Below are 27559 nucleotides of genomic sequence, written 5' to 3'. Positions count from 1 at the left end.
ATGCAAGGAATCACAGTGCTCTACTGCAGTGGTTCTCAAACCTTTTCACATCAAGAACCCCTAAACTGACACAAATTAGACCACAGACCCCCATCTGATTAGATTTTTGCTTTTAGATGTTTTATTACAGAAAGTGTATGAAACCCATGACCAAAATAGTCATATACTCTGTCATTATGTTACTTATGGATGGAATTATTTTGAAAATAAATGATTCCCATTTTTTGCCGGGGACCCCCTGGAACCCTCTCCTCTCCTCTGGACCCCACTTTGATAACTATTGACCTACTGTGTCTATTTCTTTCAGTTTACTTTTCCAAAGGCCCTCTGAAGTTGTTATTGAAGAGTCCAGGGGTTTTCCTAAAAGTAAAATTAGTAGGCACTATAGGCAATTGGTATTTATTGTATTGGCAGTTTGGTTGTTCTGAACATTTCATGTAAAATCACCATTTGCCTTGTATGCTAACTAAATGCAATAAAGCTTTCAAATTTCTTTTTGACATGTGCTTGGAGCTCTTACCTGCTTTTAATGGGTAATTTGCATCTCCCATCCAATTATTCAAACAAATCTGAGACACAATGTGTTTTTATTGTACACGTATCCTACAGGGCATCACTTGCTTTGCCAAGAAATACTTTCATACAAAAGAACACACACGTGGTAACATTTGTGTGAGGCACAAGAAACACACAAGAGACACCGCAGCAGTTTCAGACCTGCAGCTTCAGACCAGTTGTGTCTTTTGTAGAGAAGAAGCCACTTTCGTAAGCCAGGCTGTGTTTGTGCCTCTTTGCAAAGTTGTAAATACCAGTGTTAAACAAGTTTAACACTACTTGAATTTCAGCAAAGGTGGAATGTTTGGTACAGCTTAATGGTAAGTATATAACTTCCATTTTTTTGTCACACATTTCTCTTTTTAAATATTTTAGAGGGCATTTTTAAGCCTTTATTATAGCAACAGTCGAGAGCAGACAGGGAATGAGGGGGGGAGAGATGGGGAGGTGACATGCATCAATCTGCTGCCAGAATCAAACCACAGATGTTGCGGTTATCTAGCATGTATCTTAACCTGTAAACTACCAGTTCACGCTTTCACTTTTTTTAAATTTTTTTTTTTACCAAGAACGTAATCCAGACTAATAACAAGAACACTTGTTGACATACAGAGATGTCCTTCTGAACACAAATACCTCATAAATATGATATTGTCATCTGATATTTCCTTACTTTACAAGCCAATAAGGACTGCCTGACTGCACCATTAAACAAATGACTGCGTAACTGTTAATTATGGGGATACCAATGACTAAAAAGAATAAACAGTGTTCTTGGGTGTCATTGGGGGGAAAACCTACATATTTATTGTTATAATAGTAAACTCTGAACAAATCAGTATTCCTCCAGACAGTTAAAACTTGGCCTCACTTGTCTGATGGTCAAGTGCATGAGAAGACTGCACATTGAGCCCAGGTTATAGATGTGAAACAAATGATAAAATTTTGTTTTACAGTTACAAGCTAAATTATTTTTCATCATTTAGTATCCAGCAGAGGCTAGTGTGATACCATGGTCCATTTTCATCAATTTATATTATATTGGTTCATAAGGGTCATACAAACATAAAATGTTATAGCTCACACAAACAAAACATGGTTAAAAAAAAAAGACGTAACATAAACCACAACATACACCTGCAAACTCCACCTGTAACAATAATTGTCTGGAGGTGAAATCTACATGCTGCTGCTTTTACTTTACTTTTCTTTAGGTGGCGTTGATTAGTATGTGTAAAACTCTTTTTTGAAATAATAACAGGCAACATGATTACAACAGAAATAAAACAGAAAATAAAGGACAAGTTAAAATAATGTAAAAGCCATGCTATACAGGTAGATTTAAAAGTTTGATTTTATAATACTTGTGTATTCTGCCAGTTGAACACTGGTAATGTTAATAGCAAATGCTTGATCCAGTTTTGACTTTAGCATAGCACATTGAAGCTGTTACAAGACATTAATGATCAAATATGCCTTTAAGTGTGGTCAGGATCTAATGCTTCATGTTACATGATTTTATTAGTCTTAGTCTGTCCAAACTTGATGGGATTAAAATGTCAATGAGAATAGGGCTGTTCCAGTTGTTGCAAAACGCACATTAAAACAATAAAAAAATATCTGTATAATTCAACAAAGACAAATTTAACAAAAACACAATCAGTTTAAGCAAATAGAACAGAGTTAAGCAAGCCATTATCAATTCTAAGCGCACTGAGTGCCATTGTTCACAGGTTAAAATGCCGACTATTGGACTTACTGAAGAACTCAGTAAGAGTAAATGATGGTTTGGTAGGCTGCTCCGTCAGGCCTGCGTTCATCAACGATCTTCTTAATGATGTCATTAAGATTCAGGTGCATTAGCATAAACTACAACAGAAAAGAAGAAAAACAGGAAATACTGCAACTTAGTGTGGGTACTGGTCAAACTGCAGTGCACTTCAGACTTACTACATAAAAAGGTTTTGTCTAAGTGACTTTAAAACTACAAGTTATATTAAAAGCTATTGTAATACTGTACACAATACAGAATTCCTGATGATCTTCCTACCATTAACAAGTGACCTAACCTAACCATAACCTAACAGCTAAAAAAATCATCAGTCATTTGCAGCTGCTGAAAGTAATTGCTGTTTGCTACCTACTCTAAGACTAATGTAGGAAGAACAGGACAACTAAAGTTTACTCACTGCCTGTTGACTCAAGCATCACATCTTCATTCACATCCCTGTGGAGAAAATATATAATGAAGTTTGGCTTCAGAGAAATGCATATAATTTTGTATCCTGCTGTATATAGTGCATATTCATGTTGCTACATACAGGATGGGTAAACCATATATTTCATTTTTCACCTCTGTCTTTATCAATTTGATTAAAGAACTGAGTTCAGCTGGAACAACAATAACTCTCCTCTACAGGAAATTAAAACTCATTACAACTGTAAAACTGGCCAGAGGCAACGTTACAGTCACACTGATGCAGGAGATAAGATGCGAAATTATCCTTACTGGGAATTTCTGAGTTTCTTCATGTGGATCTTGTAGATGACACAAAACACGGCCACAGATATGAGGATGATGATGATGTGGACCAGAAGACGAATGACAAATTTGTCGCTGTCTGTAAAATGATGGTTATAACAGAAATATATCTAAGGGATGGCATTTATGTCAAAGATTAAAATGTGCAGAAATTGACATGTATGGTTAGTCTGAATGAAAGTTTTATCTGAGCAATTTATGGCATTAATTAAGACCACGCGTACAGAGAGTGTCAACATGCGCTGTCTTGGTTTTACTGTAAAGGTGTCCGTTGAAAGCAACCACCTGAAAAGACAGATCATCCCTTTAACTTAGGAATTATGGAACTCATATAAGTATGAGGAATAAACTGAACAACACTGTTAAATGAAAAGTAGGATTATACAAACCTCCACGTCGTAGGTCGTAGAGTAGCTTAGATCTTTGAATGTAAATTCACATTTCTTTTGTAACTTTGTCTTCTGAATGACATCATCATATCTAAGAGTTGCATTGTATAGCATCTTAGGCCCACGGAAGAATTTCACATGAGGACAGGTAACTTTAATCACATTATGCTCTGGAACACTTATCGATAACTTGACAATATCATCTGGTACTGTAAGAGAGTGAAAAAAACAACATATTTTCCTTTAGATGCAACACTTTATGCTTATTCACAGTTTAAGTGATTGTTGAGTTTAAAATACCAGCAGTTTTAACACTGATTAAGCTCATTAGTGTTACTGTGTTGATTATCTTGGGCATCAGTATTTCCTTCAAACGATTAATTAATGAGTGAATTTTGAAATGGAGTTGCAAAATTATTTTAAAACAGCTTTCAAAATTTTATTTTTTGTTATTCCATTTATCCCACACAGCTGTTATGTGTTGGCCGGAGCTGTGTTAGGAGTCTGACTTATCAGAGTGCCTGAAACTCAGTGGGGTTGTCAGACTGTCACAGTCACAGGTTGTCATTTGTCCTACTGACTGGTTGTCGAATGTGAAGAAGGTGAGTCTTAATATGAGCCTTTCAAAGGGCAGAAGCCAAAAACGGAGGAAAAGTAGAGAAGATGGAGAGAGGAAGAGGAAGGTTTGGATGTGTGTGTGATGTATAAAATACATTTTCTTATATAATATACAATATACTATATATTGGTATTATTATTAGTATTGATATTGCTATCAGAGAATGAAATGTTGTTTGATTATAAGTATTTATCACCATTTAATTAAAATAAGACAGGACAAGTAATGATATAAAGTACATCATTCCTAATTATCATTATTATTATGATAAAAAGTAAGATAAATTGTATTTATAATTATGATTACTATCCTTTTCTTAAATAATAACTAAATAATTCATTACAGTAAATCTTGTGTTGAGTCAATGTCCAAAATTGACATGATTCATTTAGAAACCATATTAAGCATAATTTAATGTAGCTGTAGTTCAATACGTGATGTCAGTTTTCTCCCCAAATATTCACAGTTTCAGTGCAGTTGTTAAAACTGTTACTTTTACTGGCTCATGGTCATCTTAACTTAATATTCAACTATGAACATCATATAATAAATAGCCTTTTAGCCTTTTGAACTAAATATAACTTTATATAAGTGTTGACTGTAATATTTACCAAAGACAGTTTGCCGTTTACTAACCTCCAGGCTTAGTTTTCTCTGTAGCTTTAGTTGATAGGAGAACATTCTTGTTGTTGTAGGTGGGTTGGACTTCACAGGTGTAATCGGTGTATGGTTTCAGTCCAGAAACATTACATGCTCCTCCTGGTTTGTGTTTGTTAACTGTAGCTGTAACAGTTTAGTTTTCATTAGCTGCTTTTGGTGTCAAATTTAATAACAACAGGAACATATAAAGAGATGTAAAAAGACTGAACCTGAAGTTAAGAAATATTTGTTGAGTTACCATTAACTGACAAGAATATAGATATCTAAATCATCAATGTGTCACTGCGACTGTAGATCACTGACTGCTCCTGCAAGGTAACACTTTTGTGTACACTGTGTACTACATGGCTGACAGACAGAGAATCAACTAATATCACACTTTCTAAAAACTATTTCAAATAAATAACCAGCAAATCATATGAAATGCAACAATTTTAGCTGTAATCAGTTTCTCATCATGTTGTTCTAAAAAGGTAATTAAACTCTTTCATTTCAATATTATTTCTGTATCATATTTAATGGATTTTATTTTTTATTAATAACTTGTACCAAAGTGTGGCTTGTCGTTTCATCTCAGCTTATTTACACCTATTATCCCTCAATGTACTAAAATGTGAGCACAGAAGAAAAAATGATATACTTGAGGCCAATGGAAGTTTTAAATGTCTTCATTGTATATCTCACTTGTCATATAAACTGACCAGCAAGTTAATCTGCAAAACTCCAAAATGTACATTGAACTAAAATGGAAAAGATTTTTAAAATTTTACTTACGTTTTGCACGTTCCTTGTCCGATGTTGAACCCACAGGATGACAACTGCAGACGTATGAAAGCCCATCAAGTTTGGGGACCTCTGGACAGTTCTGACTGATTGTTGTCCAGCTCAACTCAATGGAGGTATTGGTTGAGTCCCTTTGTGTTGCTATATTAAGATCTGTTGAAACACATCACACATCTTTAACACTGAACTGAGTAATCTGATCTTTAGTATCTTAGATTACAAGCTATCATTGCAACAACATACCACAGTCAATCTTGAACTGGATATCAGTTTTGTTTTTTATGGTGACATCATTTTCCTTGATCTGACCAGTACAGGTGTAGTCTGTGAAAGGCTCCAGCTCAGACACATTCTTGGGATTATTGTAAGAATCTGAGGAGACAGAAGGGTGACAACATTTCTCAATCAACTAATATCTGTACCTCAGAACTTGTGGTCAGTTTTAAACAGTTTAGATTTAGACATTCAAAGCAAAAACCAATATTCTATTCAAAACTGATTCACAGAGCTCACAAAGCAATACCTCACCACCACCTTCCTCTCATATCAGAAGTCACAATTTATGTCACTACAGAAAAATATGTTTTTCTACTCCTGCAAAAATTACTTCACTCTACATCTTCATCTCTTTTACACTATGAGTACAAAACAATGGAAATGCAGATTTGAATCACCATCTTTATCCATGTAAATCCATTTATAATGTTGCTGACAAACAAAGTCTCTCTACTTTCAGTCTGACCACTTACCAGAACAAATGTAATCAATGGTGAGATCAGTGCATTTTGGAGGTAAATTTGCTTCTATTTTTGCAGGAAGTTCAGTGGGAGGAGTCAGATTTATTTCATTTGAATTTAAAAATTCAGCTGAAAAAGAGAAAAAAGCACATATAAAACATGATGAAAGAAGGTCTACATGACATGCATTTAAAAATACAGGTAGACTGTATTATACATACCAGCACTGATGTGTTGGATGTGGTTAAAGGAAGACTTCACACACTTTTCTTGAGTAAAGGTTGTCATCAAATTTGTGCAAATGTCATAATAACCAGGTCTGATACAGAACGTTTTATTGTCACTTGGGCATTGCACGGCTTCAATATTATTTATTTGCACAGAGATAATGTTCCAGTCACTCTTGTAACAAAGATATCCAGGGATGCAGCTGCTAAGTTTAATGTCACCTTCAGCTGAAATACAGAAGTGATGCACAAATGTCTCTCCCATTTGCACTCATTTCTAAAGTTAAAAGAAAAATACAATACAACAGTATGAATTATTGTTACTCACTCATTTCCATTGTCGTCACTGTAGTTTTATAATCGCTGTGGTCACAGAGTATTTTTGTGCCAGCATGGTCAAATGTCACATCATGCTCGTAGTCAGTACAGGGCTTCAGGGCTGTGATATTATGTGGTATGTTTGGATTGGAGTGCTGAGAAATGGCTTTGTCTCCAATCTGATTTTGGCCTTTTTCTTTAACATTTACGGTGTAGGTGCCAGGGGGAGAGTTTATGAAGTTGATCTGGAAGCCAAACTTGATAGGTGTAACAGTGTAAGAACCTGCACAAACAATACACAGTAAAACCTGTTAGTAAGATGAACCACCTGCCATTTATTTTAACTTTGTTCATATAGATGTGGAAAATGTTCCTGTGTATGCCAAGGCTCATTCTGTACACTCCACTTTCAACATATTCATTGTAAAGTAAGAGAGAAATACAAACATTAAAACAACATTAGATGGATTATCTTTTAAACGGATACTCACACTGTGGAGGTGGAGGGGCTGGTGCAGAGTGTGGAGGACACATTCAAAAGAAATTAGAAAGGAATAAAAAATACAAAAAATATTAACATTTAGTTAATGTTAAGATTCATAAATGTAGATTCATAGCAGTGCTGCTGTATTGGATTGCATCAGATTGCACAGGTGTACCTGAGAAAGTGGCCGGTGAATATAGCATTGACCTGTTTATCATGTATTAATTTTTTCCTCCTATAGTTCATTTGTGTGTAGTTGGTGGAGTTAGACATGTATTTGGGTGGTTTTTTTTGTTTGTTTGTTTGGTTTTTTTGTGTTAAACCTTGCTTAATTTAGGCAATTACTACAATTCCCCGAACTTGGGTATCCAGAGACCTAGGCGCTGATATATAGATTGTGTACACATGGTGAAATATTTTCTAAGTTTTTCGCTTATTAAGTCTCAAATTACCACCACTAAAGTATACATTCTATGCATTGTATTTTCACTTTATTTTATCTTGCTTTTATTGTTATTATCAAGTGGGTTTATTTTCCGTCTTATGTTACATGGGTACTGAGGTCAATGGTTGGTAGGTTTGAGAAAAAAGACTGTGATGTGTTTTCTAACTCCCACAGTGCCACTAAGGATGATTTCTTTCCAGGGCAGCTTTGGGTTGCATCCGACACAGATAAGACCCACAGTGCCATTAAACCTGTAGGACGACTTTCTGGGGTAAGCTGAAAGAGGCTTATTTTGGTTAATCAAGACCGGTGGTGAGTCTGTGTCCGTTGGGAAGAGGGAGGTTCTGTTATGCTTATGGCTTCAGAAACCTAGGCACTGATTTACAGGTTGTGTAAACATGGTGAAGTACATGTTCTATATATTGTATTTTCACTTTATTTTATCTTATATTTAGTAATATTATAATGTGGGTTTTATTTTACACATTATGTAGGGGACACCAGGGACAGTTGTAAAATGGGACTGTTGTAACACCTTGAATTCCTCCAAATCAGAAACAAGCTACAGTGATTACACTAACTCTGCAAATGTTCAGTTAGATGGTCTTCTTACTTACAAAAAAGGAGCCACATTTGAAACTCCCAGAGAAAGTTATCAGCAAAAGTGTTTTTTTGAGATAAAAATTTAACTTTTTTATCAAATGTATTTTTTGGATACTGTCCTGAGATCAAATGTCTAGTAATCCAAACAAGTATTATTAGAATCACTGTTTTGTAAGCTAAAAATAGAAATGACTAACATGTGTCAAACTAACAGTCAAGCTAGTTCACATGAGGTCAAAACATGGCTGGTGATACGGGGACGGTTGTAACACCTTGTTACAACCATCCCTGAACCAAGTTTCATTTATATTTTAAAAACCTAAAGGCCTACATAAACTAGATAGATAGATAGATAGATAGATAGATAGATAGATAGATAGATAGATAGATATCGATAGATAGATAGGCTTCAGATGGCATTAAACAGGGTAAATCAGTCAGGACAGTGGCCAAATCATACTGCATTTGCCATGTGACCCTGTACTGAATGTTGTCCTCAAACTAATCCATTTTGATTTCATGTTTAAACCTTTTTGAGGATGTGTGTTCTACCCATTAAATAATTATCTTGCATTATAATTTGATGGCTCTTTTTTGTCATGTAGTGTGAAAAAAGGTATTCTTTTTTTTTTTTTTAACAGTCACAATAACATGAATGATAAATAATCTTTTTCATTTTGAGTATTTGATTGATTAATTATGTATATCTTTGACATGTTGCAACTGTCCCTGTACACTGGGAGTGACAGTATTTAAATCATTTTTGCAACCTGGACATATTTCATAAAACCACTTAAATACATTGTTTCAGTAGTTGACACATTGCAGTTTATAATATAGCAAATGGACTGTTCCAGTTCCAATGGTTTTTGGGTTATTGGGAAAATCACAAAAAGTATTATCCAGATTAGTGAAATTGATTTCTGTTAAAAGGCTGAATTCATTTAATCTAATTTTAGATAAGATGTTGGCTTTCGTGCTGCTATGAACATGAAGAGATGAGACAGTGAAAAGTGGGCTGAGGTGAAGGTATGGTACATAGTAAAGCACAGCTGATGGTAGAAGAAGACATAATAAACATAAGAATTACAACTGAATGTTATATATTAGGAAAAATTATTTGCAGTCACTCACCTGATGAATCTTGACCTGGAATTACAAAAGAGAAAGAAATTTACACACTTGTAATGAAGGGGTGTATATTAGTATTATGCAGAATAACATAAATATACACACATCACAAACCGGGTTTGTTTTATTAAAACATCCATTTCCATCTAAACTGGCTGTAGCTTTGCAGCGATATCAGCGGAGGTGTACAAGGTACAGGACAGGGGATGTGGTTCACACCAAATAAACAAGCATACTGTAGGTTTTTTTTTCTCTATTTCTCCATGTGAATGAACACAACATGAAGCAATATAACTAAATATAATATGCAGAAATATTATGTACTCTACCCTCACTGGAACCATCCCATAATTTGGAGGTTAAAGTTTAATTAACTGGTTAAATTAGGACAGAAGAAATTGGGAAAATTCCAAGAAATATATTATGGTTAAAAGAAGATCACTTTCCTTTCTTTTCACTATATGAGCATCACACTACTTCATGCATTGGCACTGAATGTCACTAGAGAATGAAAATAGCTATTACAAATTAGTTGCATAAATGTAGGTCTTAAATAGTGAATAATATTTGGCAAGAGGTTGATTGTGGTGGGAGAGGTTTGAGTTTCATACTGCTTAGCAAACATTTTATTTTCAAACAAAATTGCACATTACATATTTCATACACAAAAACTATATATACACCCTAAAAGGTATATGTGAATTGACCTGTTAATCATGAAGTAATTTTTTTCTCACATAGTTTATTTGTGTATAGTTGGTGGATTAGATGTGTTTTTGAGGGTTTTTTTGCATTAAACCTTACTAAATTTTGGTAACTACTACAATTTCCCAGAACTTGACTCAATTGCACATCACATGTTGAATATTTATAAGTCAATATAGTTTTGACCTGTTTTCCATGAGTAATTTGGTCAGGCCACCTTAGGTTGGGAACCACTGGACTAAACTAGCTAACTGTATTTAAAGTAGTTGAAACTTGCTCCAGTAGCTACAACAGTAACATGCTGCTTACACACTGATGCTTCAGTATTAATAATCTAGTGATGTCATAAATAAAAAATATATCAGTCAGATAGATGAAATGAGTACTTTTACTTTAATACTTTAAGTACATTTAGCTGCTATTACTTATGTACTTTTACCTAAGGAGGATTTTTCATATAGGACTTTTACTTGTAATGGAGTATTTTAACTTAATATACTTAACATTTCATGGCAATAATTCAACGTAATTTTTTACCTGTGTATTCTGTAGCCATTCTTTGTTTAGCTTGTTAAGGATACGAACTGTTTTTGGTGTGAGGCAGCTGTTCATATGAATATCCAGGTCATTACAATTGAGACCCCCAAACACAACACACTAAACGGTTGGGAGTTAATTGGATGATTTCAGTTATGGTCATAAACACAGCTACTTTTTCAGTTCTAGTCTGATGTCTGTTGATTTAAAAAAAAAAAAAAATCTTGCCGGTAACACAAAATTCTTGCATTCAAAAAAGTTTTGTGGGCAGGTGCATCAGATCATAAATTGTGACCAAAAAATCAATCATCAACATTTCCTGATGAATGTCTGAGGGCCGATACATTGTCAATAAAATGAGAACAAGTGATCAACAGTGCGCAGTCATTTTTGGGTCTTTCATAATTTTTCAATGTTCAATAACAGAATGTTAATAATAATAATAATAATAATAAAGGGGTTGTAGCTCAAATTGCTTTACATTAAGTGAAGAAACGAGAGAATAAATAAAAACAAAAAAAACAGGCAATTAAGACAAGTGCAAATACTGCGTGATAAACCAATCAATCAAAGGAATAGCAAACAAAAGAGGCAACAAATAGCAAGAACAGATATTCTAAGTACAATAAAATATGTAAAAGATAAGAAAAAACAAAGGAACAGTGACAGTTAGTTAAACACAATGTTGAATAAATAAGTTTTAAAAATGTTTACAGAATTTGCATCTCTTCTAGCCTTTGGTAGGGAATTCCATAGTTTTGGTTCATAGTTAAAAAAGGTTGAGCTGCTGTGAAGGATTATAAATCAACAAAGAATTAGAAATATGGGTCGGTCCCAAACCATTAAGAGCCTTTTAAACAAGTAAAATAACTTTAAAATCAATCCTAAAAGACACTGGGAGCCGGCGCAGATTACCTAAAACTGGGGTGATATGCGCTCTCTTTCTTGTTCTAATTAAAAGCCCGGCAGCAGTGTTCTGAATTAATAGTAGTTTATCAATGGATTGTTTTGGAAGACCGGTGAAAAGAGCATTACAGTAGTCTAATCTACTTGAAATAAACCCATGAACAATTTTTTCAACATTTTGTTGGCATCTTTTATCTCTTAAATGAAAGAAAGCAGCTTTGGTCACCGTCTTTACGTGGGATTTAAAATTTCAGTCTGAATATAGGATAATGTCCAGGCTCATGACTTCTGATTTAATGGGTCAGTACATTTATTAAAATCTGATGAGTCTTCAACAGTCAATAATGGAAAAGTAACGCATACCAAGGGTTGTAGTGAGATGCTGATCACTGGAAGTAGACTTGAGAGTAGGAAAAAAGTGTCTGTAATGTACCTGTATTTACTGGATATTTAGATTAAGTTGTTTATAATGTTCCAGAGCTGATGTTTTACTTTTTCTGTATATCTATTAAAAATTTATTCAAAATGCATCTATTTTTAACATATTTGAATGTACTTAGCCAAAAAAATTGAAATGTGAAATTTAAATCTCTATATGTGGTATGAAACATAGCAGCTTTTGTCACTTTAATTAAAGAGAATAAATTGGCTATAGTTCCTACTGTGGATTTGGGGGAACAAGAAAATGCACTTAAATAAAAAGCATTAATGTAATGTCGTAGAAGAATACAAAATGCATCTGTTTTGATACTAATACAACTTAATCTGTCCTATCCTTCAGCATCTTGCATTTTATTTGAAATAATAAATAAGGTTACTTACAGTCAGCCACACCAATGACCCCAGCACAGAGGAGCAGAATCTTGATACTACAGAGACCTGCCATATCCAGGACTTACAGTGTGTGAATGTATGTTTGAGTGGGGGACCCAGATCATCAAGAGCACCTGGTTGAGCAACACGCACACAACCACAATGGGCATCTATATAAAGGAAGTCATGTGACAACATTTCCTCCTTTCAAAACAAGATTACAATCTGCCCATGTAAACATGATTTTTAAATAAACCTTACAACTGTGGAAAGTCAGCTCTCATGGCCAAGTTGCCTTTTTAGGACCAGAACAAACAAAGCCAGGAGTACTTTTTCTGCATCCCTGTCATTTTTTCATTCATTTTTAATCTTCAAACTTAATGTTTTTTAGGATGTACTTACTACTTACTTACTACTTATTGTATATGTACCCTACAGGGCATCACTTGTTTTGCCAAGAAATACAGTAAAGACACCAGAAACCAACTTCAATCAATACAAAGACACCATGCCGGCAGTTTCAGACCTGTAGACCATTGGTGTCTTTTGTAAGGAATAAGCCACCTTAGAAAGACAGGCTGTGTATATAATATATACCTTTGATGGAATGGCCAGATACTGGGATCATTAACTTGTCATTATGTCACCCAACAAATAAGTGTGAAAAATTCCTTCCCATATTCCTTTCACCTGTGTTAGCATTAGATAAAGTGAAGTCCATGTCACAGTTTTGTACAATTATATTACAATTAACTTTAAATCTACTTGTACCCATTCTAGTATTGGCTCTTTTTCGTACTCAATAACTTTGTCACTTTCAGATGCTTTCTCCCTCCTTATGTCCATCCTGTCCCGACCTCTCCCCTTGATGTTTTGGTGCATCTCGCAGTAGGGTGACACCTCCAGGTGAGCCTCCTTTGGGTCCTTTCTCTGTTGCACGTAGCCAGATCCCTGATGCCTTTTTGCACTGACAAAGTTTTAAATACCAGTGTTAAACGAGTTTCACACTACCTGAATTTCAGCAAAGGATGGAATGTTTCACTTTGGCAATTAATGGAAAACTGGCAAATTGTAGCAGCTTAATGGTAAGTATATCTATATAAAAAGCCTCTATATTAAAAGCCTTTATTGTAGCAACAGTTTAGAGCAGACAGGAAACGAGGGGGAGAGAGATGGGGAGGTGACATGCATCACTCTGCTGTTAGAATCAAACCACAAATGTTGCGTTTATCTAGCATGTATCTTTATCAGTTAGTTACCAGGAAACGCTGTAACACTTTTACTAAGAACATAATCCAGACTAATATCAAGAACACTTGTTGACATACAGAGATGTCCATCTGAAATCTATCCATCTGACATCTGCAAATACATCATAAATATGATATTGTCATCTGATACTTCCTCACTTTACAAGTCAGTAAGGATTGCCACCATAATGCACCATTATAGAAATGACTGAGTAACTGTTAATTATAATAACAGCAATGCACTAGTAATTATATACCAGAGACACAGCAGAGGCTAGTGTGATACCATGTTCCATTTTCAACGATTTTTATTATAATGGTTCATAAGGGAAATACAAATATAAAATGTTATATGTAGCTCACAAACACACATAGAAAAATGGCATCTGTTTGTAAAAAATAATAAGACATAACATAAACCACAACATACTCCACCTGTAACATTCATTGCCTGGAGGTGAAATCTACATGCTGCTGCTTTTACTTTACTTTTCTTTAGGTGGCGTTGATTAGCATGTGTAAAACTCATCATTGAAATATTAACAGGCAACATGATCACAACAAAAATAAAACAGAAAATAAAGTACAAGTTAAAATAATGTAAAAGCCATGCTATACAGGTAGATTTAAAAGTGTGATTTCATAATACTTGCGTATTCTGCCAGTTGAACACTGGTAATGTTAATAGCAAATGCCAGTTTTGACTTTAGCATAGCACATTGAAGCTGTTACAAGACATTAATGATCAAAGATGCCTTTAAGTGTGGTCAGGATCTAATGCTTCATGTTATATGATTTTATTAGTCTTAGCTTGTCCAAATTTGACGGGATTAAGATGTCAATGAGAATAGGACTGTTCCAGTTGTTGCAAAATGCACATTAAAACAATAAAAAATATCTGTATAATTCAACAAAGACAAATTTAACAAAAACACAATCAGTTTAAGCAAATAGAACAGAGTTAAGCAAGCCAGTATCAATTCTAAGAGTACTGAGTGCCATTGTTCACAGGTTAAAATATCGACTATTGAACTTACTGAAGAACTCAGTAAGAGTAAATGATGGTTTGGTAGGCAGCTCCGTCAGGCCTGCGTTCATCTTCTTTCATTCTGATGCCATTGAGGTACATTAGCATAAACTACAACAGAAAATAAGAAAAACAGGAAATACTGTGGGTAAATAGTGTGGGTACTGGTCAAACTGCAGTGCACTTCATACTTACTACATAAAAAGGTTTTGTCTAAGTGACTTTAAAACTACAAGTTATATTAAAAGCTATTGTAATACTGTACACAATACAGAATTCCTGATGATCTTCCTACCATTAACAAGTGACCTAACCTAACCTAACCATAACCTAATAGCTAAAAAAACATCAGTCATTTGCAGCTGCTGAAAGTAATTGCTGTTTGCTACCTACTCTAAGACTGATGTAGGAAGAACAGGACAACTAAAGTTTACTCACTGGCTGTTGACTCAAGCATCACATCTTCATTCACATCCCTGAGGAGAAAGTTTGAAGTTTGGCTTCAGAGAAATGCATATAATTTTGTATCCTGCTGTATATAGTGCATATTCATGTTGCTACATACAGAATGGGTAAACCATATATGTAATTTTTCACCTCTGTCTTTATCAATGTGATTAAAGAATTGAGTTCAGCTGGAACAACAATAACTCTCCTCTACAGGAAATTAAAACTCATTACAACTGTAAAACTGGCCAGAGGCAACGTTACAGTCACACTGATGCAGGAGGTAAGATGCAAAATTATCCTTACTGGGAATTTCTGCGCTTCATCATGTAGATCTTGTGGACGCCCCAAAGCACAGCCACAGTTGTGAGGATGATGAGGAAGACCAGAAAGCCAATGAGAGCTTTGTCATTGTCTGCAAAATGATAGTTATGACAAAAAAAATATCAAAGGGATGGCATTTATATCAAAGATTAAAATGTGCAGAAATTGACATGTATGGTAAGTCTGAATGAAATGTTTTATCTGAGCAATTTATGGCATTAATTAAAACCACACATACAGCGAGTGCTAACAGATGCTGTTGTGGCTTTACTGGAGAGGCGTCCGTTGAAAGCAAACACCTGAAAAGACAGAGCATCCCTTTAACTTAGGAATTATGGAACTCATATAAGTATGAGGAATAAACTGAACAACACTGTTAAATGAAAAGTAGGATTATACAAACCTCCACGTCGTAGGTCGTTAAGTAGCTTAGATCTTTGAATGTAAATTCACATTTCTGTTGTGATTTCTTCTCCTCAATGACATCATTATTATAACGAAGAGTTGCATTGTATAGCTTGGCACGTCCACGGAAATTTGTCACATCAGGACAGGTAACTTTAATCACATTATGCTCTGGAAAACTTGACGACAAATTGGGAACTTTGTCTGGTACTGTAAGAGAGTAAAAAAAAAAACCCAACATATTTTCCTTTAGATGCAACACTTTAAGCTTATTCACAGTTTAAGTGATTGTTAGGCATCTTGGGCATCAGTATTTCCTTTAAATGATTAATTAATAACTGAATTTTAAAATGGTATCGTAAAATCATTTTAAAATGGCTTTTAAATTTGATTTTTTTGTTATTCCATTTATTCCACACAGCTGTTATGTGTTGGCTGGAGCTGTGTTAGGAGTCTGGCTAATCAGAGTGCCTGAAACTCAGTGGGGTTGTCAGACTGTCACGATCACAGGTTGTCATTTGTCCTACTGACTGGTTGTCGAATGTGAAGAAGGTGAGTCTTAATATGAGCCTTTCAGAGGGCAGAGGCCAAAAAGTAAGGAAAAGTAGAGAAGATGGAGAGAGGAAGAGGAAGGAGAAATAAACGCATGAAGGTTAGCGTGCTGCTGATAGGAAGGAACTATTGTTGAAACCATGATGTACGGTGAATGACAGCCCTCATCATTTACGTATTTTGGGTTAGCCATGAAGCCAACGCTGAGCTCAGGGCACAGTTGGAGGACACCAGGCCCGACCCTAAACACCCAGTCCAAAGAGTTGATGCTGCAGGAAGTAAGGTAAGGCCTGCATCTTTTCTTCTTCATTGGCAACCAAAGGAATTCAATATATGTTGTGGCCTGTTAGTAGTTGGTACAACTGTAAGGCTCAGTGGTACTTAAATCACCTAGATTTAACATATTATATCCAGAACTACCTGTGTAGTGTCATAAACACATAAGTAAATGGAATAATGAGCACATTTTAAAAGCCTTTCAGTTAAGTTTTTGGTTCCATTTTGAAATTTATCTATTACTTAATTTAAATTAATTGAATTAATTAAATATTGTCTATTGAAAGACAATACAAGGAAACCTATTACCATTTGGCAAATGCATGATTTTTATATTTTACTTTGAGTTTTTTTTTTTTTTTAAATTTACCATTTGATGATAATTAAACACAAAAAAGTTTATAATTACTACTGTACACCACAGCACCTGTGCTTCATTTATAAACAGCTCAGGACTAACTAAAGCTTGTAGATTTCTGCTCACTGAGACATTGTGAAAAAACAGAGAATAACCATTGTTGTTGTTTGTTGTTGGAATTTGAGGTCTATAATTACTGTGTATTCATGATACATGTTTTGTACATGGCTCCTATTTCAGTTATGATTGGAGCTACATTATAAAGTTAATTATAATGGTTTGGATGTGTGTGTGATGTTTAAAATACATTTTCTTATATAATATACAATATACGATATATTGGTATCATTATTATGATTGGTATTGCTATCAGGGAATGAGATGTTGTTTGATTATCAATATTTATCACCATTTAATTAAAATAACACAGGACAAGTAATGATATAAAGTACATAATTCCTAATTATCATTATTATTATGATAAAAAGTAAGATAAATTGTGTTTATAATTATGATTACTATCCTTTTCTTAAATAACTAAATAATTCATTACAGTAAATCTTGTGTTGAGTCAATGCCAAAAATTGACGTGATTCATTTAGAAACCATATTAAGCATAATATAATGTAGTTGTAGTTCAATACGTGATGTCAGTTTTCTCCCCAAATATTCACAGTTTCAGTGCTGTTGTTAAAACTGGTACTTTTACTGGCTCGTGGTCATCTTAACTTAATATTCAACTATGAACATTATATAATAAATAGTCTTTTTATCCCCTTTGAACTAAATATAACTTTATATAAGTGTTGACTGTAATATTTTCCAAAGACAGTTTGCTGTTTACTTACCTCCAGGCTTAGTTTTCTCTGTAACTTCAGTTGGTTTGGCAACATTCTTGTTGTTGTAGGTGGGTTGGACTTCACAGGTGTAATCGGTGAATGGTTTCAGTCCAGAAAAATGACATGCTCCTCCAGGTTTCTGTTTGTTAACTGTAGATGTAACAGTTTAGTTTTCATTAGCTGCTTTTGGTGTCCGATTTAATAACAACAGGAACATATAAAGAGATGTAAAAAGACTGAACCTATAGTTAAGAAACATTTGTTGAGTTACCATTAACTGACAAGAATATAGATATCTAAATCATCAATGTGTCACTGCGACTGTAGATCACTGACTGGTCCTGCAAGGTAACACTTTTGTATACACTGTGTACTACATGGCTGACAGCTAGAGAATCAACTAATATCACACTTTCTAAAAACTATTTCAAATAAATAACCAGCAAATCATATGAGGTTCAACAATTTTAGCTGTAATCAGTTTCTCATCATGTTGTTCTAAAAAGGTAATTAAACTATCATTTCAATATTATTTCTGTAACATATTTAATTGATTTTATTGTTTATTAATGACTTGTTCCAAAGTGTGACTTGTCGTCTCATCTCAGCTTATTTACACCTATTATCCCTCAATGTACTAAAATGTGAGCACAGAAGAAAAAATGATATACTTGAGGCCAATGGAAGTTTTAAATGTCTTCATTGTATATCTCACTTGTCATATAAACTGACCAGCAAGTTAATCTGCAAGACTCCAAAATGTACATTGATCTAAAATGGAAAATATTTTTAAAATTTTACTCACAGTTTGTATGTGTCTGATCCGGTGGATGACAACTGCAGTCATATGAAAGCCCATAAAGTTTGGGGACCTCTGAACAGTTCTGACTGGTTGTTGTCCAGCTCAACTCAATGGAGGTATTGGTTGAGTCCCTTTGTGTTATTATATTAAGATCTGTTGAAACACATCACACATCTTTAACACTGAACTGAGTAATCTGGTCTTTAGTATCTTAGATTACAAGCTATCATTGCAACAACATACCACAGTCAATCTTGAACCAGATAGCAGTTGTGTTTTTTATGGTGACATCATTTTCCTTGATCTGACCAATACAGGTGTAGTCTGTGAAAGGCTCCAGCTCAGACACTTTCTTGGTCTTATTGTCAGAATCTGAGGAGACAGAAGGGTGACAACATTTCTCAATCAACTAATATCTGTACCTCAGAATTTAAGATCAGTTTTAAACAGTTTAGATTTAGACATTCAAAGCAAAAACCAATATTCTATTCAAAACTGATTCACAGAGCTCACAAAGCAATACCTCACCACCACCTCCCTCTCATACCAGAAGACACAATTTATGTCACTACAGTTATTAGAAAAATATGTTTTTCTACTCCTGCAAAAATTACTCCACTTTACATCTTCATCTCTTTTACACTATGAGTACAAAACAATGGAAATGCAGATTTGAATCACCATCTTTATCCATGTAAATCTATTTATAATGTTGCTGACAAACAAAGGCTCTCTACTTTCAGTCTGACCACTTACCAGAACAGATGTAATCAATGGTGAGATTGATGCATTTTGGAGGTAAATTTGCTTCTATTTTTGCAGGAAGTTTAGTGGGAGGAGTCACATTTATTTCATTTGAATTTAAAAATTCAGCTGAAAAAGAGAAAAAAGCACATATATAAAACATGATGAAAGGAGGTCTACATAACATGCATTTAAAAATACAGGTAGACTGTATTATACATACCAGCGCTGATGTTTTTCTTAAAGGAAAACGCTGCACACTTTTCTGGAGTGACGGTCGTATTCAAATCTGTGCAAATGTCATTGTAATCCAGTCTGATACAGAACCTTTTATTGTCATTTCGGCATCGCTTGGCTTCAATATTATTTGCTGTTATTTGCACAGAGCTGATGTTCCAGTCACTCTTGTAACAAAGATATCCAGGGGTGCAGTTGCCAAGTTTAATGTCACTTTCAGCTGAAATACAGAAGTGATGCACAAATGTCTCTCCCATTTTCACTCATTTCTAAAGTTAAAAGAAAAATACTATACAACAGTATGAATTATTTTCACTCACTCATTTTCTCTGTCGTCACTGTAGTTTTATTATCATTGTGGTCACAGAGTATTTCTGTGCCAGCATGGTCAAATGTCACATTATGCTCGTAGTTAGTACAGGGCTTCAGGTGTGTGATATTATGTGTTGTTATGTTTGGATTGGAGTGCTGAGCAGGGTATTTGACGCCAGTCTCATTTCGGCCTTCTTCTTTAACATTTACGGTGTAGTTGCCAGGGGGAGAGTTTATGAAGTTGATCTGGAAGCCAAACTTGATAGGTGTAACAGTGTAAGAACCTGTACAAACAATACACAGTAAAACCTGTTAGTAAGATGAACCACCTGCCATTTATTTTAACCTTGTTCATATAGGTGTTGAAAATGTTCCTGTCTATGCCGAGGATCATTCTGTACACTCCACTTTCAACACATTCATTGTAAAGTAAGAGAGAAATACAAAAATTAAAACAACATTAGATGGATTATCTTTTAAACTGATACTCACACTGGGGAGGTGGAGGGGCTGGTGCAGGGGATGGAGGACACATTCACATGAAATCAAAAAATACAAAAAATATTAACATTTAGTTAAATAACACAAGTAATTTAAAATACTCCCAAAGCACACTAAAGGTAAAGTATGTGCCTTTAGCTTATAGAGTATTTTTAACCCTTTTATCCACAGTGCGAGTGTATGCACAACACAATCTTATTACAATCCTATATAAATGAGAAAATTCCAACCTTTGGTGGTAGGAGTCACTGTGGTGTTGGACTGGGTGGTTGGAGGTGAGGTCGGAGTTAGATTGCTGATTGCCTGAGAGACTGTTTGGATGGTGGTGAGAGTGGTTGTGGGTGTGTTCTCATTTGAGGTGCTTGCAGGATTGGTAATGGCTGGAGGACGGAGATCATGGAGGTCACATTCTGGCAGAAATACTCTATTTTGCAACAGCCTTACCTGACATGATGCCTTACTTCCATTTTAGGAAAATATCATGCCAAATGCAACTCTAATGTGGCAAACAAAACTGTAAACTGAGGCTGAATACGTTACCATCAGATGCATTAGTTGAAATGGTCTGAATTGAAGTGTTTGAGGAAAGGGTTGACAAGGTGAGTGAAGGTGTGTTGGCAGCTGCAGGCGTGTCTGAAGTCACGGCAGGAATTGCCGTGGTGCGTGGAGTTGAGGAGGTGAAAGTTGGGCTGACTACTGTAGATGAGTTCAAATTTGTGGTAGTGCGTGCAGGTGAGAGGGTTGAAACAACATCTACATTCCAAGAATACGAAAAATCAGGACAGACACAATATCACAATAACATCTCCTACATCACTGAAGATGTTTCATGTAGCAGTTTGCTTCTCATGGTGTTAAACTATTTAATTTGTTATTGCTTCTTGTCTAACTTTCCTCATTGATGTCAACTGCACATTTGTCTTAAAATTAAAAAGGTAAGAAATGATAAAAAACAAACAAATAGTAGCCCTGAGGAGCAGAGGAGGTAAGACAGAGTTAAATAGGACTATGAAGCTAGAATAGTGGAACTAGCACTTAGTTTTGTATTAGATGTAGAAGAAAAAAACCTTTGGACCTACCCTGTAATGCAGTTTCTATTTGCATAGTAAAATAATTAGGCAGAAGTTCAACCAAGATGGCCAATTCAGCCCAGAACTTCTTACACACACATATTATTTCTCCATAGACTGAACACCCATTTCATACATGTATTTTTGAAACATTAACAACAACAACATTAATAATTTCCTGCCATTTCACTTTGAGTATTAAAGGTTATTCTGGGTTTTTGGCTAAATTATTTAGCATCATAAATATATTTAAGACTGGTGGTCTCTCCTGGTTGAACTTCTGCTTTTGCTGTAATCTACAGTAGCATCGGTCCCCTCCCCTAATAAGTATTGTGAGATGGACACCAGTTTGACTGATATATATATATCATGGTATATGTGTGTGTATATATATATACATGCACATGTTAGTGTATATGCCAATAATTCAACATAGTTTTGACCTGTTTATCATGTAGTAAGTGTTTCCTCCTACAGTTTACTTGTGTCTTGTTGGTGGAGTTAGATGTGTTTTGGGGGGGGGGGGGGGGGGTTGTTGTTTTTTGGTGTTAAACCTTCCTTAATTTTGGCAACTATGATGGTTTCCCAGAACTTGGGTATCCACTTTCTGTGCAAAGGGTACATAATGTCCATTTGAAGGCTGTGTTCATTTCACATAGTTTTGGACAAAATGCTGGCTTTGTATGAGGGGCAGATAGGGACATTATTCAGAATTACCATGCATATACATGTACTTTTCCTCTCACACATCACACACATCAGCATCATGTTAAGCAAGGATTACTGTACTGTCAGCCAGTTCAGTTTGTGACATTATGTGTCATGGGAAAACATGTGTGACAACTTTATACAAGTGAAAGTCCTGTATTCAAAAGGTAACATTTTACTTGTATGTCTGTGAGGTTTTCAGTATAGTATGTGAATTGATTTGGTTTCATATGTGTATGTGAAAGGAACATTTTCAGTTGTGTATTTGAGCACATTTTACTAGTATTTGTGAAAGCTTTTAAATTGTTTTTATGAGAGCTTTTCAGTTGTGTATGTAAGCGTGTAATTTTTCAGTTGTTTGTGTGAGAGTGTTTCTGTTGTGTATGTAAAGCATTTCACTTGTATGCATGTGTGGTTAGCACATTTACTAGTATGTGTGAAAGCTTTTCAACAGTTTTCATGAGAGCGTTTCAGTCATGTATGTAAGCGTATAATTTTTCAGTTGTTTATGTGAGAGTGTTTCAGTTGTGTATGTAAAAGCATTTCACTTGTATATGTGTGTTGTTTTTAGTATACTATGTGAATGATTTTGGTTTCATATGTGTATATGAGAGGAAAAGTACATGTATATGCTTGGAAATTCTGAATAATGTCCCTAAGGGCCCCTCATAGCTTTGGTGCTACTATGAACATGAAGACATGAGACAGTGAAAAGTGAGCTTGAGGTAAAAGGAGGCTGAGGTGAAGGTATGGCACATGGTAAAGCACAGCTGATGGTAGAACAAGACATTATAAACATTAGAATTACAACTGAATGTTATATGTTTGTATACGTAGCACCACGTATATGTATGTATATGTTAGTAAAATGCATTTGTTGTCACTCACCTGATGGACCTTGACCTGGGATAACAAAAGAGAAAGATATTTACACACTTGTAATGAAGGGGTGTATACGACTATAAAACAGAATAACATAAATATATGCACATCACAAACAGGGTTTGTTTTATTAAAACATCCATTTCTATCTAAACTTGCTGTAGCTTTGCAGTGATATCAGTGAAGGTGTATGAGGTACAGGTCAGAGGATAACGTTTGCACCAAAGAAACAAGCATACCGTAGGGTTTTTTTCTATTTTTTCCATTTGAATGAATACAGAATGAAGCAATATAACTAAATATAATGTGCAGGAACATTATGTGCGTATGTGCGATCACAGGGGACATTTTGTGGTACATACTGGCTTTGGCGTTGCTGTGACAATGAAACAGTATAAAGCAAAAAGTGAGCGGATCAATTGAGTTATTAGAATGTAGAATTATAAACATCACGAAAACAATTAAATGTAATATATTAAGTAACATTGTTAACCTGGAATTACAAAAGAGAAAAGTATAAATTATTATTGCATTTGTTATGTTTTATTAAACCTGTTTGGGCATAAAAAGCAGGACTGACAACTTAATTAGATGACTTCAGTTGTGGTCATAAACCCAGCTACTTTTGCAGTTCTAGTCTGATTGATTTAACCTTGATTTATTTATCCTTTGGCAGGGAATTACATAGTTTTGGTGCAAAGTTAAAAAAAAGCTGAGCTGTGGATTTTTTTATTTGTGTGATCGTTTGTATTTTTTTAAAAACGGCAGCAGAGAATCTAAGAAGCCTTGAAGGATTATAAAACAACAAAGAATTAGTAACGTAGGCCGATCCCAAACCATTAAGAGCCCTGTAAACAAGTAAAAGAACTTTAAAATCAATCCTAAAAGACACTGGGAACCAGCGCAGGTTAGCATAAACTGGGGTGATATGTTCTCTCTTTCTTGTTCTAGTTAAAAGCCCGGCAGCAGAGTTCTGATTTAATTGAAGTTTATCAATGGATTAATGACCAGTCAAAAGAGCATTACAGTAGTCTAATCTACTTGAAATAAACAGGTTTTTTGGCATCTTGTTGAGATAGGAACAGCCATTCCTTTATAATATCTCTTAAATGAAAGAAAGCTATGTGGGATTTAAAATTCAAGTCTAAGTGTAGGCTAATGTCCAGGCTCATGACTTCTGATTTAATGGGTCAGTGCATTTATTAAAGGCTGGTGAGTCTTCAACAGTTTCCAAGGTCTACATCGATTGCATTCCTTACAAAGTGAGAGAAATTCAAATACTAAACACCAAAATAAATATGCTTTATATATTGTAAATATGTAATGATAAAATAAAAAGCATTAATGTGTATGAATAATTTTAGAGACACTTTTACAACACCTTAGACAAATACAAAAGGCATGTGTAGTGTTACTAATACTACTTTATTTATCCTATCTTTCAGCACCTTATATTTTATTTGAAATAATAGATAAGGTTACTTACAGTCAGCCACACCAATGATCCCAGCACAGAGCAGCAGGATCTTGATAATACAGGGACCTGCCATATCCAGGACTTACAGTGTGTGAATGTATGTTTGAGTGGGGGACCCAGATCATCAAGAGCACCTGGTTGAGCAACACGCACACAACCACAATGGTCATCTATATAAAGGAAGTCATGTGACAACATTTCCACTTTCAAGATGACACTACAATCTTCCCACATTTATTTAAAAAAATTATTCACTTTACAACTGTGAGAAGTTAATTCTCACAGCAAAGTCGCCTTTTCAATACCAGAACAAACAAAGCCAGGGGTACGTCTTTTTGAAAAGTCACTCAGGTCCACATATCATTTCATTTATAAGTCTTTTAAGTATAGATTTTAATATGGCCTGATACCCAATTGTATGGCCTTTTCTGCAGAGAACCTGCTGAAGCCCTCACAGCCCTCCAGGACACTGATTGTCACCTAAAAAACACAAGGAATTAAATCACACACTTTTTCCATGCATCATTAGGTCACAAATCAACTGATATTCAGATTTTTACACATTCTTCATTAACTTATGTTACAACTTTGAACAAACATGAACTTTGACCTTTCCAGATATGCAGCTCCAAACCTGCCTAGCCTTGCTCGTAGCTGGTAACTAGCTTTGTAATAGCCCAGACGAACTCTGCAATGAAGAATAGCAGAAGAGCCGTTGACACGTTTTAGGAACAGAGACTTTATTTCCCTTATATGACAGCAAACATATTACACAGCCTCTCAATAACGTTTACGCTGTGCCCTGAGCTTTACTTTATTTTGAGCTTTATTGCTGACCACGGTAACATGTTGTCATATGACTTCCTGCATACGGTTGATCACCATGGTTGACCATTGTGATTGTCAGCCACCATGTTGCTGCAGGCAGGTGCCTCTCAAGATCATGGATGTATTATGAGCACTGGACTCCAGACTAGATGGCACCCGCTCAGTCCTATGAAAGTTGCTAAGTGGCACATGAAGCCAAAAAGTCCATAGAGCATGTGCACTTGAGACTTCTGCTGGCTGAGCCGGTTCCCATTCAAAAAGCATCAACTTCTCTTATTAATGGTCTCAATCGCTAAATTCTGGCCCTTTAATAAGTGTGCTGGTGGTCCTTTTGGAAATTATTGTTCCATTAATAAGATTTGAAGACATACACTAGCTTTGATGTCTGTTATGTGGGTGTTGATTGACAGTTGGCTTACCTGCTGCTCTCCCCAGCTCTGAGAATTGCAATGAGTCAGACTATAGTCGCAATATTTCAGTAAGTTTAATATTACTTGATAACGACACAGGCTGTGTTGGCATAATTTCACTAAAGTAAGTAGTAAAGTATGTTAGCCCAAGTGTTCGCCGCTAGGTGTTTCTGAGGCACCAAAATAATGCCCAGCCTACAGCAAAGTCTGCAACAACTGTAAAGGACAGAATCAGTACACAAAGCAATGCTTGTCCAAGGGGAAACAAAGCCGAGGTGAACATGTGTACACCGTGGTAGAAACTGCTCTCTGTGATGTATTCCTCGTGGGCATGGTAGCACAGGAAGTCAAGTGTGAACAGAGTTGAGCAGGACAAGTGGACAGTTCCATTGTATATAAATGGAGCTGTCCTTCTTCTCAAGCTGGACACAGGAGGAAAGGCCAATTTGATTGAAATTAGCTCAACATTAGAGACATGAAGGTAAAGCCATGCATTCATCCAAAATCTGTTCTGCTCAAATTCTGCAATGGACGGCTCATCAACACCAAAGGCATATGCAGACACAAAGAGAGAGTTAAAGGAAAAGAACACCATCTCATGTTTGTAGTAGTTCCAGAGGGAGATGACTCACTGCTACGTGACAAAGTTGTGAAAATTTAGGCCAAGTCAAGAGGGTGTACTGCATCAATGCCAATGCATAGAACAGTGTAGAGTCAGTAGTGGATCAGTATCCAGGCATCTTCAAAGGGTTTGGTGTCTTATCCAGTGCTGGGATGTGAAGCCAAATTGACATAGTGGCCAAACTGTGTAATTACGTCACGTGATGCTATTGGGCCCAAAAAGACTTTTTCCCATAGACTTACATTGTGATAGAGTTGTCTGTAAATGAGTGAATTTTTTTTTTTGAGCGTCACAACCCCTGCGAAATGACTTGTCTCACTATCAGAATTTGATCTATTTAGTCCGATAACATTTTGAAAGTCTATAAGAGCCACACGAATGAATTGTTTTGTCCCCATTCAAGTTAACTGGAGGGCTAAACCAGAAGTAGCTGGCTCAGCCGGCGAAAGTCACTGGTCCGCTTGCTGTATGGGCCCCACAGATGCAGAAGCAATGCGGAAAAAACTGTAGCAACTTCCATAGGAAAGAACGGGGCGCCGCCTCCAACACTGTATTCAGTTCTCTTAAGACATCCATGGTCTTACCATTCACGTACAAGATACAACTAAAATATGTACATCCATGCTCCCAGGTGGGTTCCAGCACCACTACAAAACAAACTGAAGCAAGAACTCGACCGTGGGACTTCACTAGGAGCTATTACTATTAAATATTTTTTTAGGTACTTTATTTTTGTCCCTCAAGAAATTGGTAGTATTTAACAGCGAAATACCAAAAATAGATTCTCCAGTGTTTAGGGGCAAATAACCTCTGAAGTTTCAAATGTACTTTCAAGAATATATAACTAAAGCAAGTGATGCTTTTGTACTGAATTGAAAGATACGTTTACATTGACCTCTTTCACAATGTCCCCCTGAACCCCTAAACTGACACAAATTAGACCACAGACCCCCATCTGATTAGATTTTTGCTTTTAGATGTTTTATTACAGAAAGTGTATGAAACCCATGACCAAAATAGTCACATATTCTGTC

The 27559-nt window shown here is 35.5% G+C and overlaps 2 protein-coding genes across 2 annotated transcripts in view; both read right to left on the bottom strand.

Annotated features, from left to right (window-relative positions):
* The window catches only part of LOC137187561 (receptor-type tyrosine-protein phosphatase C-like), a 104667-nt gene extending 83347 nt beyond the window's left edge, over positions 1–21320 (bottom strand). The window contains exons 1-3 of the mRNA XM_067596535.1: positions 21069–21320; positions 20759–20908; positions 7322–7339 (exon numbers count right to left, since the gene is read on the bottom strand). The gene's annotated coding sequence lies outside the window, so the exon portion shown is untranslated. The remainder of the gene's footprint in view (positions 1–7321; positions 7340–20758; positions 20909–21068) is intronic.
* On the bottom strand, positions 1875–24814 carry LOC137187558 (receptor-type tyrosine-protein phosphatase C-like). Its single transcript, XM_067596532.1, has 13 exons — positions 24675–24814; positions 20520–20537; positions 20036–20311; positions 6507–6740; positions 6298–6414; positions 5792–5920; positions 5540–5701; positions 4742–4888; positions 3487–3695; positions 3322–3382; positions 3065–3176; positions 2745–2782; positions 1875–2424 (listed from the first exon to the last, which is right to left on the bottom strand). The coding sequence occupies exons 1-13, from the start codon at positions 24736–24738 to the stop codon at positions 2399–2401; spliced, it is 1593 nt and encodes a 530-aa protein (XP_067452633.1). The 5' UTR covers positions 24739–24814; the 3' UTR covers positions 1875–2398.
* Positions 24815–27559: the final 2745 nt, after the last annotated feature.

Source organism: Thunnus thynnus, chromosome 8 (genome assembly GCF_963924715.1).
Source record: "Thunnus thynnus chromosome 8, fThuThy2.1, whole genome shotgun sequence".
NCBI lineage: Eukaryota > Metazoa > Chordata > Actinopteri > Scombriformes > Scombridae > Thunnus > Thunnus thynnus.
This window is presented reverse-complemented; position numbering and strand designations above follow the sequence as displayed.